The 15,064-nt window shown below is 49.2% G+C and overlaps 1 protein-coding gene across 1 annotated transcript in view; it reads right to left on the bottom strand.

Annotated features, from left to right (window-relative positions):
- LOC121650515 (titin-like) overlaps positions 1-15,064 on the bottom strand; it is a 202,438-nt gene that overhangs the window by 83,085 nt on the left and 104,289 nt on the right. The window contains 27 exon segments of the mRNA XM_042002069.1: positions 442-547; positions 725-1,024; positions 1,106-1,405; positions 1,518-1,633; positions 1,712-1,898; positions 1,978-2,274; positions 2,433-2,720; positions 2,982-3,103; positions 3,183-3,360; positions 3,476-3,623; positions 5,207-5,358; positions 5,444-5,731; positions 5,899-6,013; positions 6,096-6,283; positions 6,370-6,672; positions 6,765-7,064; positions 7,143-7,412; positions 7,537-7,803; positions 7,890-8,014; positions 8,110-8,518; positions 9,087-9,365; positions 9,447-9,713; positions 9,832-10,101; positions 10,244-10,412; positions 10,515-10,612; positions 10,702-10,968; positions 11,045-11,168. Of these exon segments, the coding sequence (XP_041858003.1) occupies positions 442-547; positions 725-1,024; positions 1,106-1,405; positions 1,518-1,633; positions 1,712-1,898; positions 1,978-2,274; positions 2,433-2,720; positions 2,982-3,103; positions 3,183-3,360; positions 3,476-3,623; positions 5,207-5,358; positions 5,444-5,731; positions 5,899-6,013; positions 6,096-6,283; positions 6,370-6,672; positions 6,765-7,064; positions 7,143-7,412; positions 7,537-7,803; positions 7,890-8,014; positions 8,110-8,518; positions 9,087-9,365; positions 9,447-9,713; positions 9,832-10,101; positions 10,244-10,412; positions 10,515-10,612; positions 10,702-10,968; positions 11,045-11,168 (5,933 nt within the window).

Genomic DNA, 15,064 nt, shown 5'->3' with positions numbered 1-15,064 from the left:
GCGACACCCTCTGCTCCCCCTTAAACCCAGGATGCGACACCCTCTGCTCCCCCTTAAACCCAGGACGCGACACCCTCTGCTCCACCTTAAACCCAGGACGCGACACCCTCTGCTCCACCTTAAACCCAGGACGCGACACCCTCTGCTCCACCTTAAACCCAGGACGCGACACCATCTGCTCCACCTTAAACCCAGGATGCGACACCCTCTGCTCCACCTTAAACCCAGGACGCGACACCATCTGCTCCACCTTAAACCCAGGACGCGACACCCTCTGCTCCACCTTAAACCCAGGACGCGACACCCTCTGCTCCACCTTAAACCCAGGATGCGACACCCTCTGCTCCACCTTAAACCCAGGACAACCACTGCTCCACCCTACACCATATGACAGCTAAATGAAGTCAGTTAACAACCGCTTAACTTAGGTATTTGTATTACTTGGTTATGGGTCTTCCACCGTTGCTCTTGGGAGGTTCCCATTTCAGCTCTACGTGCCTCTTGGTGACATCCATGACCGTGAGGGCGTATGGAGGCCCAGGAGTTGCTGTAAAGATGTGACAAGCATTAAAAAATCTCTTCCAGAATGCTTGTTTGAAGCATGATGAGAGAAAATGGGGAAATCTCGTGCAGATGGTGATGTTTCCTCATCATACAAGGAGCAGCAACTGGTTTGTGAATAAGTAAGTGGAAGCAGCTTTTTGCAGTATTCCTGGAAACTTACTGAAGGTGTCTTTGGCGAGCACTGCATCCTCCAGCTCGCAGAACTCTCCCATCCCGACAGCGTTCTCAGCAGCAACACGGAACACGTACAGCGATCCTTCGTTGAGCGGAGTCACAGAGTACCTCAGCTCCTTGACGGTAGTGTCCACGGTTTGCCAGGCCTTCCGCCGCACGTCCCTCTTCTCCACCACGTAGTTGGTGATGGGCGATCCGCCGTCACTGCTGGGAGCCTGCCATTTCAGGTCAGCACTGATCTTGGTGATGCCGCTTACTTCCAGCCACTGAGGAGAAGATGGAGGGTCTGCCATATGGAAACACAGATTATTAGTTCAGGATAAAAATGTGTCTGGATCACTTCCCTCGGCTTCCTTGCTGGACTTACAGAGTCTCTCCTTGCAGATTACGGGTTCACTGGGGTCACTGGGTTCACTCTCGCCAGCTTTGTTGATGGCTTTGACCCGGAACGAGTACTCCTGCTTCTCCATCAGGCCCTTCAGCTGGTGCTCAGTCTGAGGGACATCCTCTGCAATCCGGATCCAATCCTCGCTTCCAGTCTTCTGGAACTCGATGATGTAGCCTTCGATCTTAGCCCCACCATCGTGTTCTGGACGAGTCCAGGCCAACAAGGCCGAGGTCTTGGCGATATCTCTGATGACGGGTTTACCAGGAGCCCAAGGAGGATCTGATGAAGAGTTTCACAGAAAATTATTTACTTGCTTCCAGAACTTTGCTTTCATGATTCTCTAGTTGAATCCTGATCCAGATACAACTTCAAACTAAACCTAAGTGCGTACCAATAGGATCTTTTATGAGAATAGGATCTGTCTCTGAGCTGGGTTTTCCAGGTCCAGCCAGATTCTCTGCCAAAACCCGGAAGCGATACTTCTTCTTGGTGGGGAGTCCCTTCACCCTGCAACCAGAGACAATGTCAATTAAAGCCACCCGGTAAGCTTCACCCAGTTTGAAGGGTTAATCATACCCAGGTTACCTGAAGGTTGTGTCTTTGATGGGTAGTTTATTACATCTGATCCACTTGTCGCTCTCTGGATCAAACTTCTCGATCCAGTACCCGGTGATGGGACTGCCACCGTCCTCGTCTGGCTCGAACCAGGTCAGGGTGACTGCATCCTTGGCGATATCAGAAGGAGTGACTCTGGTTGGAGGGCCAGGAGGATCTGAAACAGACAGAAAATAATATTTACTAATATGCTGATGCGTCGCTTCTTCAGCGTTAGACAGGCTGTATGAACCTACCAAAGGAGTACTTGGCGATGATCGGTGTGTGTTCTGCAGGTGTTCCAATGCCGTACTGGTTTTCAGCGCTGATCCTGAAGACGTACTCCTTTAGAGCAGTGAGCTTACAGGCTGTGAACGTGGTGTGTTTCACTGTGGCCGACAACTTGACCCATTCCTCTTTGTCCGTCTGGCGACACTCCACGATGTAGTTAGTGATGGGTGAACCGCCATCATCTCTGGGAGGGTTCCAGGCCAGGGCGCAGGACTCGTTGGTGATCTCAGAGATGTCAAAGGCAGCTGGAGGGCCAGGTTTATCTGAGGAGGGAACCACAGGTTGAGAATCTCTAAAATCCTTTAATAGTCAGAAAATGATCAGAAGATGTTTTCAGTAAATCTAAAATGAAACATTAATGTGGTGAAAACTGAAGCCAGTGTTGTGCTTCAGATGACTGTTAGTAACTCTGTCTCAGTACCGAGGATGTTGACATCGATGGTGGCGGTGGCACGCCCGCAGATGTTGACGGCCTCGATGATGTAGGTTGCCGTGTCTCCTCTGGTGGTGTTGTCGATGGTAAGTTTGGAATGCCCTGGCTGGGTGTCGATAGTGATGCGGTCATCGGCCCGCAGTACGAGGTCTGCCTTGGTCCACTTCACACGGGGATCAGGCTTTCCTTTGACATCTGCTGGAAGCTCGATCTTGGTACCAGCTCTGGCAGTCAGTCCGGCCAGCAGCTTCACATCCAGCTGGATCTCTGGAGGTTCTGTTGGCATGATGAAGAACAAAAGTTCAGCTCTCCTAATCATCTCCAAACTGTTACTGCACTCTTACTTCCAATCTGTGTGAATCTGTAAGAATCTAAACTCATTGTTGACTTAAAGAAGTTGTATAAATGAAGAATGCATGGAGGTTTTAAAAACTGTGTGAGTAGATATTAATTTTCACCTACAGATATTTCACCACTAATACGAAAGAAAATACTATAAGAAGCCCCTCCCCCATCCCGATGTTAATCCGGACCAACCTCTGGCATCCACAGCCTGGATCTCATCAGTGGCCCTGCAGGGTCTACTGGCCCCCAACCTGTTGAATGCTCTGACTCTGTAGGCATACCACTGGCCCTCGATCAGACCGGTCACCTGGTACCTGTTACCACAAAACAAAGACTAAGTTCATGGGATCTGAAATCCAGCTGAGATGATACTGTCAGACTGCCGAGTCTCACTTCAGTTCGGGGCTGGGGTCACCACAGGGTTCCCACTTGTCTGTGCCACGCTGACATTTGTCCACCACATAGCCTTTGATCGGCGCGCCGCCGTCGTACTTCGGAGGCTCCCAGTAGAGGAAGATGCCTTTAGCACTCTTATCGCGCCACTTGAAGTTCTCAGGAGGATCGGGCACAGCTGCAGGAAGAAGGTGGATGAGATTTTGACCATTTATACAAATATCTGTTTCATCTGAATGAAAATGAAGTCCTGACATCCCATCAGACTCCATCGTTTCAGACTGAACACTTACTGGCTGGAGAAGAGACGCTGACAGGCTCGTCGATGTACGCCGGCTCTCCAGGTCCACACTTGTTACAGGCGGTGACGCTGAACAGATACTCCTTTCCTTCAATCACATCCGTCACTGTGTGTTCCAGGTCCATGACGCCAGTAGCCACCTGTAGAATAAAACATGATGAGCTGTTGGTCCAAAAACTACAATTTCTCCGTTTCTGGTGAGTCTGGAAGAGTTTTTGAAGAGAGAGACCACTCCTTAATCCAGAGCTACACTCCCTCTCCACAGTTACGCTCTCAGGGTGGCTGTCCTGGTCCCAGGTCAGACGGGTTTGGGCTGGTTATTCTACTGGCCTGACTGGTGACACAGTGGAGTTTAGTGTTTGATGGTGAGGTGGCTGAACCAGGAGGAAGCACTGAAGGTGAGAACAGACTCCATCAGACACAGAAAGCCTGAGCTACTGAGCAGGAGGAGGTGGTGGTGGCTTTTCTCTAGACTGTCAGGGTGGTGTTGGAAGGACAGGCCGGTGGCAGCTTCAGTTCCAAGATGGTTAAAACCTGGAACCTGCTCCACCTGGTGGCCATGGATGCTGATGGTGTGAACAAAGATAAGATACATGTCGTAGAAAGTCTGGACCAGACTGCCGATGGTCTGCTGGTCCTCAGACAGAGCCTGGGGTTAAGCATTATGGTGGGGGCTGAGCATTGTGGTGGGGGCTGAGCATTGTGGTGGGGGTTGTGCATTCTGGTGGGGGCTGAGCATTGTGGTGGGGGTTGTGCATGCTGTTGGGGCTGAGCATTCTGGTGGTGGCTGAGCATTCTGGTGGGGGTTGTGCATTCTGGTGGGGGCTGAGCATTGTGGTGGGGGTTGTGCATGCTGTTGGGGCTGAGCATTCTGGTGGTGGCTGAGCATTCTGGTGGGGGTTGTGCATTCTGGTGGGGGTTGTGCATGCTGGTGGGGGCTGAGCATTGTGGTGGGGGTTGTGACATATTGGTCTACATGGGGCAGATGTGAGGTGATGTTGCACCTGTTAAAACCCCCAAGTAGGAACTCTGGCCACTCTCCAGAGCGACTGACAGCTCTGTTGTGATGCGCTCAGCTGTAATCTACATCCTGAGAGAGCCATGTCTCTGTGAAACAGAACAAACTGGTTCCTTTATAATCTTGATCTGACTTCAGTAATGATGCAAGCTTGTCTGTCTTGTTCCAAACTGTGCATTGGACCGAGTTATGGCTGGTAGTAGCACCCAGCTCCCTTTCCTCCTTAATCTGTTCCCTGTCCCTCCTCTGGATCCTCTTTTCCTTCGTACCCGCTTCCTTTCGTGCCCCCATAGTAGCTCCATCAGCGATCCAGTATGAAGAAATACCTCTGCTGGATCTGGTTGGGCGCGGTTCAGCTCCAGCAGGTGGTCCCTTGAGTAGGTTAGTCTACCTGCATTGGCGTTAAATGGCGCCGTTGTTTGTGAAGAAAGCCTATTTATGTGCCACAAGGACGATGATCAATAAAACAATTGGATAAATATCTGACGGCATTAACATTTTGACAGGACACGATCAGTCAATGAAAAGACATATAAAAAGAAGGAGAAAGAACACGCAAAAATTTGAACTGTGTCAGGAGTCGCTCTCTTTGGAAAGGTGAGCAGCACCCCCAAAATCACTTCTACAATCTGCTGAGACAGTTGAAGATCAGCAGATCCACTTGAACCCTTCTTTAGAATAGGAGTCATGTGGTTTAAGACTTACTTTGGCCCAGGTCTTGCGAGAAACTTCTCTCTTCTCAATCTGGAAGTGGGTGACTGGACTTCCTCCATCATGCTCTGGAGCCTCCCACATCAGGTGGACATGGTGTCGAGTCACCTCAGCCACCTTGAAGTCCTTGGGGGCACTGGGGCATGCTGGGAAAACAAACCAGAGCAAGTCATTGGGAATACTCCTATGTTTTCGTGGTTGCGTGTTGTGAGCAGAGAAAACAGCTGTTACCGATAACGCTGACTTCGATCTCCCCGGAGATGGAGGAGACATCGTTCTCCAGATGCAGGGTGTAGGTGCCTTTGTCTGGGCGGACACTCGGTGAGATTGTCAGCTCCGTGTAGGTGGGCTTTGTCACCATGGAGACGCGCTCATCTGCAGTGGTCAGCTCCTTGTCACCAAATGTCCACTTGGCGACCGGAGTCGGGTATCCGGTGATAGGGACTCTGATGATGAGAGGCTGAGGGACAATCACTTCCAGGCCGTTCCTGAAGCCGCTAAGGTCAAAGGTCGGACCAACTGCAGAGAAAAATGTTTTCAGAATTCTGGACATTCAGAAAGAATCCAAGTGATGATTAACGGTTAATCCTAACACCTAGACCTAACTTATTAACAGAAGAGCAGAATTAGATTCTATACAATCGGAATTCAGCTGTTCTTTGTCTGATTTTGGTGGTGGTTTGTACCGTGTGGGTCATCAGCCAGTAGAGGTCCAAGCTGCTCGGTTGGATCTGAGACGCCAGCTGCGTTCTCAGCACTGACTCTGTACTGGTACTTCTGACCGGGCTTCAGTCCAGACACCTGAGGACAGCAGTCACACAGTCGATAAATAATCAAAATACTCAGACATGAGACGAGCCGGGATCCTGTTGGGGGTCCATACCCGGTAGGTAAGGTCAGGACACAGTCTGGCATTGCAGCGCAGCCACTTGTCGGTCCCTTCATCACATTTCTCGATGATGTAGCCGGTGATCATGCTGCCACCATTACTGATGGGTGTTTCCCAAGTCAGAGTAACTGCCGTCTTGATTTGGTCGCTGAAGTTCAGGTTCTGAGGCGGGCTTGGCCTCTCTGCTCAGACACGAAGAACGATGGATTGCTTGGTGCCATTTTACAGGAGCACAAATAAAACATGTGAACTGCAGGTTTCTACTCACCAATGGGGTCCATGATCTTGACGGGGTTGGTGGCAGCACTGGGCCTCCCAACACCGGCCTTGTTCTCTGCTCGGACCCTGAAGATGTACTCCTTGTGTTCCACCACATCGTTCAGTGTGGCCGAGCGGTCGTTGGCGCCACTCACCATGGCAGTCTCCCACTTCACTGATGTCCTATCACGCAGCTCAATCACGTATGCAGTGATCTCTGAGCCACCATCGAACTTGGGAGGTTCCCAGGTGACTGTGGCACCGAACCTGTTGACCACACCGACTGCCACGTTTTCGGGCGCATCAGGAACATCTGATGGCAGAAAACAAACTCATGAGGGATGGGATCTGGACTAAAGTGTGTATATTGTTTGTGAACAGAAGAAATAAACAAGTGCTACTTACCAAACTTGTTCTTAGCCTGAACGGCATCTTCGGTGGCCACAATGGGTCCACTGCCCACACGGTTCCTGGCACAGACCCTAAACAGGTATTTGGAGTCCTTCTGGAGGCCACTGACACAGTACTCTGGAGTATCAGCACGATCCGTTGCCAAAGTCCAGGTCTTACGCTTCACATCGCGCCTTTCAACAACATATGCAATGATCTTGCTGCCGCCATCACTCTCAGGTTCATCCCAGGCCAAGCTGACCTCACCATCAGCAGTGTCCACCACTCTCAAGTTCTTGATGGGTCCAGGGACATCTGGAAACCACAAATGTTAGACCTAGACTCTGCACTATTAGCAGTAAATTTGACTACAGATGATGATTTGAGACTTACCGATCACGTCCAGGTTGATGAAGGCCTCTGCCTCGCCGTGCTTGTTTTTGATCAGAACTCTGTAGCGGCCCTGGTCCTCCTTGTTGGGGCTCTTCAGGCGGTACTCAGTCTTGTCGTTAGAGGTGTCAATGTTCTGAACAGGCAGACAAGTGTCCGCAAAGAACCACTCAGCATTGGCTCGAGGATATGCATCGTAGGGCACAGTCATGACGAAGGGTTTCCCAGCATCGGTCACCAGGTTCTGGTCTGTGGTTTTGATCTTTGGAACGGCTGCAGAGGAAACAGTCAGCAGAGAAGATTTTTATCAGCTGGTTTTTATCTCATTATGACATAACAACTTGTCTCTCAGAGGTCACCGTTGAAACTCTCCTAATACAGGGTCACCTGGGCTCACCTGCCAGCTCCAGCTTGGCCCGGGCATCCTTGTCTTTGGCCACGATCCTGTACTCTCCCTGATCCCTGGGTCTGATCTCACAGACCTGTAGCCGGTGGACTTTCCCTTCGCTGATCATCTGGTACTTGTCTCCCTGGACGATTATCATGTTGTTCCTCATCCATTTCACCTCCACCCGGTCCTTGTTGAGCTCCACCTCAAACACGATGTCGGAGCCTGGAGGTTCGAATACGTCCTGTGGTGATCGGACGATCTCCACCGGCGTCTCTGCAGGACATAAAAACGCTGGTTGTGAGGACTGAACAGAGACATCTCTGTGTGGTGCTTTGAACAAAGAGAGATGAGGAGTTCACCTTCAACGAAGAGTCTGGCTCTGGTCCTCCTCTCATCGACACCGCAGGCGTATTCACATTCATCATCAGGTCTGCACACCTTGATGATCAGTCGGCATGTCTTCCCTTCTTTTTCCATGTGAAACCTACAGAAACACAGCACCGCTTGTGTTTTCATACCAACGCTCAGCGTCTCAACGCTGCTCGTCTATAAAATAAGAAGCAAGCAGGTGGGTGTTACCTGGGTCCTTCTCTGATCTCTCGCCCGTTCCTGTACCACTTCACCACTGCCTTCTCTTTGGTCAGCTTGCAGGTGAACTCTGCGTCCTCGAACTCGGTGATGGTCTGGTCCTTCAGCTGCGCTGCGAAGTCGGTGGGTGCCTCGCTGATGATCAGCTCAGCAGCACACTTGTCGTCTCCGACCACAGCGGCGTACTCGCCCTCGTCATCCATGACACAGTCCTTGATGGTCAGGCTGTGCTTGAGGCCATCAGCTCTGTAGACGATGCGTTTGCTGAGCGTCACTTCCTGGCCAGCCTTCATCCACCTCACTGTCACCTCAGGTCGGTTCACCTTGCAAATGAAGCTGACGGTCTTCTTCTCCTGAGTCTCGATGTCCTCAATGGGCTCCAGGAACTTCAACTTCTCCTCTGAGAAGTCACAAGATGATTATTGCGCTTTTGTTGTGTATTTTTGTGTAGTATACTGGACTGCGTCCGTCTGTCCGGACCGTCCATCCGTCCATCCATCTATCTATTTATTTATCTAAACTTTTCCTAAACTTTCCCAGTACTGGAAGGACATTCACAAGCATTAAATGTTGTATTTCAGACTGAAATGAATGTAAGTTCTGATACTCTACCTAGAATATGTACAGGTCTGGACATGAAGGAGGGATATAAGCAGCTGTAGGCCCATGAGTAGGAACTCTATAACTAAGAGGTGGTTTAACCCAGCGCGTCCTACATTACAAGAATGGTTGTTTGTCTCTGTGTTGGCCCTGCGATGGACTGGTGACCTGTCCATGTGTACCTGCCTCTCACCTGATAACATGCTGGGTTGGGCTCCAGTTTACCCGCGACCCATAATGGACTAAGCGGTACAGAGAATGAATGAATGAATGATTGCTGTAGTGAAACTGGATTGGCTACATTACCCAGTGACGAATCGGGTGTACGCTCCCTTTGCCTGTATGTACAGAGGTTTCAGATTACTCACCTGCCACTCTGGCGCTGGCGGTGCACTTGGCATGTTCTCCTCTCTGATTGGTCAGAGTGATGGTGTAGGCGGCCTCGTCGGACTTCTGGGCTTCTTTAATCCTTAGAGAGAAGACGTTGTCTCTCTGAGCCATCATATACTTGCTGCTCTCAAAAATGGTCTCCTCGTTCTTCAGCCACTTGGCTTTAGCTCCCTCTGCGTTCGTCTCACAGTTGAAGACGATCTCGCATCCTTCCTTCACCTCCGTGTCTTTAATCGGTGTAATTACCCTCAGTTTTTCTGGAGTCAAGTACAAGCTGGTTAAAACCAAACTTTGCTAGAGAACCTGAACACAGAGCTGAGAAGAAGGAAACTTCTTACCAATCACAAACAGGTCAGCAGAGGCTCTAACGTTGCCGATGTGGGCCACATAGCCGCCCTCGTCCTTCAGCCCGCAGTTTTTCACGACCAGGGCTCTTCTCTTGCCTTCACTGATGATGGTGTACTTCTCTCCCTCTTGCACCTCCTTGTCACCTCTGAACCACTTCACCTCGTAGGTTTCCTTGGAGACGGAGCAGGCGAACTCGGCCTTCTCGCCCTCCACCACCTCCTGGTTCTGAGGACGGGCGATGAACTCCGCCGCCAGTTCTAGAGACAAGAAGAAAATTAAGTGAAATTAACAGGACATCAAAAACAGATTTAGTTTTCTCTGCCTGAAGGTCTGATGTTAGCATAGCGCTATGGACGTCATGTCATCTGTGTTTACCGTTGATCTTAAGCATGGCGGACGTCTTGACGGTGGGACTCAGTCTACAGTTGTACTCTCCTCCGTCCTCCATCCTCAGGTCCTGGATAATCAGGATCCTCTTGCGTCCGTCCATGACCTGGTCATAGCGGCCGCCCTCTGGCAGTTCTTCGTCTCCTCTGTACCAGGTGACCTCAGCGTTGGCCTTCGACACCTCGCAGATCATCTTCACGCTGTCTGTCTCCGTTCCCTCCACGTTGGACAGGTTCTTGGTGAACCTGGCTGCCTCCTCTGAGGAGAAACCGAACAGCAGTCTGGGTTAATGCTGGATCACATCAGGTTGTTAAATGCTCCAGATTTTACATGAATGTTTCTCCTGTTAACCAGAAAATCAGCCTTCTTGTCCAGTTACAGCTACAGACGTCATTCCTACCGATGACGGTGAGCATGCCCGAAGTCTTGGAGGTTCTGGCGTCACATTCGTATTCAGCCTCATCGTCGAACACCGACTTGTGGACGATGAGGATCCTCTGGACTCCCTTAGCAATGATCTCGTACTTCTTTCCTTTCCGGATCTCACTGCCATCCTTGAACCAGCGGACCTGACCGGATCACAAGGAGTCTTGTGTTAACAGCTCAGTTCTTTCAGACCGGAGACGGACCCTGGTCTTGAATGGACCGACTGGTTTCTGACTGGTTCTTACCTTGGCAGACTCGCGGGACACTTCACATTCAAACTTTGCAGATTCCTTTTCTCTGACCTCCAGGTCCTGCAGCGGCTTGGAAAACTCCACGTAAGGAGCTGAGGACACAAAAAGGACAAAACTGAAACGGGTTTCAATCCAAGTTCTGAACGCGACCTCGGAGACTGAAGATGACACTTTTCCTTACGTGTGACCTCCAGGAAACAGGAAGTCTTAAACTCCTTCGCATCACATGTGTACATCTTGGCATCATCTGGAGAGCAGTCATGAACGACGAGCTTTCTTTTGCGTCCTTCAGCAATCGTGTCGTACTTCTTGGTCTTTCTGATCTCCTGACCCTCTCTGAACCATCGCACCTCTGCGTTCTCTCTGGAAACTTCACACTCCAGCGTGGCGGTGGCCTCCTCCTCCACCATCTGGTCCTCCAGAGGCTTCGTGAACTCCACCGGCGGCTCTGAAAATGCACAGGAAGCAGGTCAGAACTTGGCATGCGCGATGCATTCATTGCTCCCCGTGTTTGAGCGTATCACCTGTGACAATGAGCTGAGCCACAGTCTGGAAGTCCTTAGCGGTCAGTTTGACCTCGCCAGCCTCCGACAGCTTCACATCTCGAATCATCAGAGTGTGGACTTTTCCTGCCACCCGAGTCTTCACCTGCAAACACAAAATCATCAAGTTCTGACCTTTTTCCACCGGCTTGACCTTCCTCAGCTCAAAGCTTCCCAACATCTGCAGCAGGTGTTTCTATTTCCACACGACACATTTCCTTCAACCTGTTTTAATCTCAGCTGTACAAATGATGTGACAGCGTTTCAGTCTCCAAACTGACCCCAAAGTACTTAAGTGGAGATGTTTTGATGAGCTTCAGTCTTCTCTCGTGTTTGCATTTAATATTTTTTGTCCTTTAAAGATTCACCCAAGAAAAAACGGGCAGAATATTCTTTTAAAAAAAAGTCTTTATTTGGTCTTGGGGCCCTGGGCCCTTCGCTCTGGCCACCCTGGATGGCCGGTGCCTGGCAGGTCGGCGGCTGCTGGGGCCTGTGACTGCGGGGGGCTCCGCCCTGAGGTGGGTCTGAGGTGGTCTTCATGCTCCAGGTTGCTGCTGATGGCCCGGGTCTCTGGGCCGCCCTAGTCTGCCTCTAGCCTCAGTGGGGGCGTAGTCACATCTCTGATCCTCCTCTTCCTCATCCTCTGCATGCTGACTCAGCACTGAGGTGTCCAGTTTATACACTAAGAGATGCTTTGGTTCAGGTGTGTGTGTTTCTGGTTCTTTGGTTGTTGTTGTGATACATGTTGTTGTTGCTGTCTTGGTTATTTTTATTTTTTTTAGGAACTCCTGATGATTGTCTGCTTAGTTTACCTGTAACAGCTGTAGGAAACTCTCTGTTGTGTTTCTGTACAGGTGTAGCAGCTGCTTGTCGGCTGTTAGGTTGGACTGAAGCTCGTTGCTTCTATCTGCTGGATCTTTGTCTCCTCTTCCTTTTTCTACTGTCCTCCTTTTTCTGTCCCCTTGTCAGATCCAGCGAGATTATATAAATTCCATAATACCAAAGAAATAAATAACTAAGATTATCAGGAGGAACCTTATATCCATAAAGCTTCTCTTAACAAATCAAATTTGTTTGGCACAACGCAGCAGCCAGACCATCATTCTGCCGCCACCGTGCTGGACAAGTTAAAATAAAAATAATAAAAAAATATGATAAACAAGGCACTAAAGGGATACCTATTTTGGGGTCAATGAGGAACCACCGAATATAATTTAAGTACAGTTTTTCTGTTCTGTTCTTGTGTTTGACAGATTCCACTTACACGGAATGAAGTAAAATGGAGCAGATGACTAAACGTGGACATAGATGGTCATTGGAGCTCCAACACAAACATCTCGACTCCTCCTGTCTACAGGATTCAGTCTTTACTCTGAGGAAATACTTTTATGATTGGCCAAATTTTATTTTAGAATTGACAGACATGTTAATTATTCTATGAGAAGTTCGTTAGAGTTAAATTAGAGGTGCGTCTGACAGCGTTTGTGTCTGAGTTACTACCAACACTCAGAAAGCACCGCGTTCTGAGTCTGGCCAGCCAATCGCTGCTGCAGTTTAACGGGAAAGTGTAGATGTTTCCTGACTTGGTGAAGATCTCTTTGACAACATCAAAAGCAAGTGCAGAACCACAGTGTCAGGTACTGATTTCCTCATCCTGCCACATTCGTTGTGATGGTGTCACCAGAACCGCAGAATAGTGCCTGTCCGACCCTGCTGACCGCTGGCCAGCCGGACACATCGCCCTGATGGAGCTTTCAGGAGGAGGCTCTTACCAAGGCCGTGGGACACTCCAGATTCATATCAGACTTAAATGCACAAAGGTCTGGGTCACTCATAACCTCATGTTGTAATGTGAAGGAAAAAAGGACAAAGAGGGACGTAGCTTATTCCTTGACTCAGCGGGACAAGGAATAAGGACGTTGCAGTGGTTGTGGGTAGATCGACGTGAATGTGTTTTTGTGGGTATGGTGGGGGGGGGGGGCTTCGGATGTCACACAGAGGTCATCGGCTGGAACGTGCAGGTTGAATAATCCAGTTAAGTCGAGCAGTTACAAGCTGCCATCCTTCTTTACAGCAGACCCAGTCACACATCACCGCTTATAAAGCCAAGGGCAGCTCGAATTTCACTAGAGACAAGGGGGGAGGCTGTTATCCTTAGAAAACCGGCTCCGTTTATCCATAAAGTACCAATATCACACACTAACGGTAGATACACATATGGAAATAATCTGGTTGAGGTCACCTTGATTAATTTATATGGCCCAAATTATGCCGATCCGTTGTTCTTTAAAAAGTAATGGACATAGTGTCTGACCCTGACTTGGGCGGGGGGGCAGGCGAGTCGTACAAAAGTAAATCTGCAGCATTGTAAAATATTTACCTGAAGAATCTTAACCTGGTTGATGTGTGGAGAAGCTTACGCCCCCTAGATAAAGAATACTCCTACTCAGCAGTTAAAATACTCCAGAACAGACTCGTTTGTCCTCGACTCCACATTATTACAGAAGTAAAGGTGGTTTAGTACCACAGCAGATCTATCTGACCATCATTAGATCTTCGTTTAATTGCAGATTTGAAGGCCGTTATAGGTAAAAGTAAACTCTTTCTAAAAAGACAGAGTAACATCAGGCCAAGCAGAAGCCTGGCAGCTTACCGGCGACCCGGGACGTACGTAGGATCTAATGACGGTTCCATACGGAGGCAAAAGCCATAAAGCTTTTGTTGAATTTTACAATGATGTGTACAAATGGAAAGGAGAGACAGATACTGCTGCATTAAAGGAGTGTTAGCAGATGCTGAGCTTAGTTTAGTGATGAGGCCAGGCACCAGATTTTACATGTGCTTTCAGACACACTCAGTCCCATAATGCTCCAACATGCCAGTCCAAGCAGAACTTCCACCAGAACTTCCACGGCAAACAGAGCTTTACTACCTAAACCAGGGGGAAGCTGGAGGCCTGCTGCCTGCATTCTTCTGCATTTTCTACTAGAAATTTATGGCCAGTGGCTCCTGGATCCTCATTAATCACTGGGACTGTATTTTGTGGTAGATTTGGTTGGATATGACCATTTTTTAAGACTTACAACCTTGTCAGCGTCACGTCAGAGTGGCCTAAAAGTAGCAGAAGCTTTATGTACAGAGACAAAGCTCCAGCCTTGTTTACTGTTAACAGGCTAACAGATCCTCCTGGTCAGTAACCCAGAACTTCTATCCAACCAGGCCTGGAATGAGTTCGCTTCTTTCTTTACTGACTACATCCAGAAAACCAGGCAGTCAGTCAGTGCTTCCATGCCAGGGGAGGACATATGTCCCTGTGTCCACTCAGAGACATGAACACCAGGACACACTTTTCTCCAGTCAGTCCTAAAGACCTGGATGAGATCCTTGTGCATCTGAAAACCACCACTTGCTGGCTTGACGTCCTGCAACCGGGTTTTTAAGAATGTTTCAGGATGCATGGCCTTAGATTTCTTCCAGGTTGTAAACACGTCTCTGCTTTCAGGTGTCTTCCCTCAGACCCTAAAAACAGCCGTCATCAAGCCTCTACTGAAAAAGAAAAACCTGGACTCGTCCCTCATGAGCAGCTCCAAGTCGATATCAAACCTCCTATTTCTTTGGAGGGTTTGTTAGAAATGATCTGGCATATGAAGGTGTCTGAACCTGAGGGCAACCTTGCATTTTGGAACACACTTCCCGTGTCTATGGTAGGAAAAATTCCACGCTTCCTGTTCTTATTTCAGTCGATTCCGTCCTTTGTACCCTTGAAATTTTTCAAGAAGCTAGATGCTGTAATCATTCCACTTTCATGGAACTATAAAATCAGTTAGAATAAGCATCAAACAACCAAGTCAAAACCTGAAGGGGGTGTTGGCCTTTCCAACTTTAGAAGATTTCATTCAGCTGTCATCTTCATCATGTAGCTTGGTGGAGAAGATGGTGCTGAAACCCCAGAGTGGATGTTCAGACTTCCTCTAAAGGAACATCCCTGTGTGACTGACAGCC

The sequence above is a fragment of the Melanotaenia boesemani genome, chromosome 12 (assembly GCF_017639745.1).
Source record: "Melanotaenia boesemani isolate fMelBoe1 chromosome 12, fMelBoe1.pri, whole genome shotgun sequence".
NCBI lineage: Eukaryota > Metazoa > Chordata > Actinopteri > Atheriniformes > Melanotaeniidae > Melanotaenia > Melanotaenia boesemani.
This window is presented reverse-complemented; position numbering and strand designations above follow the sequence as displayed.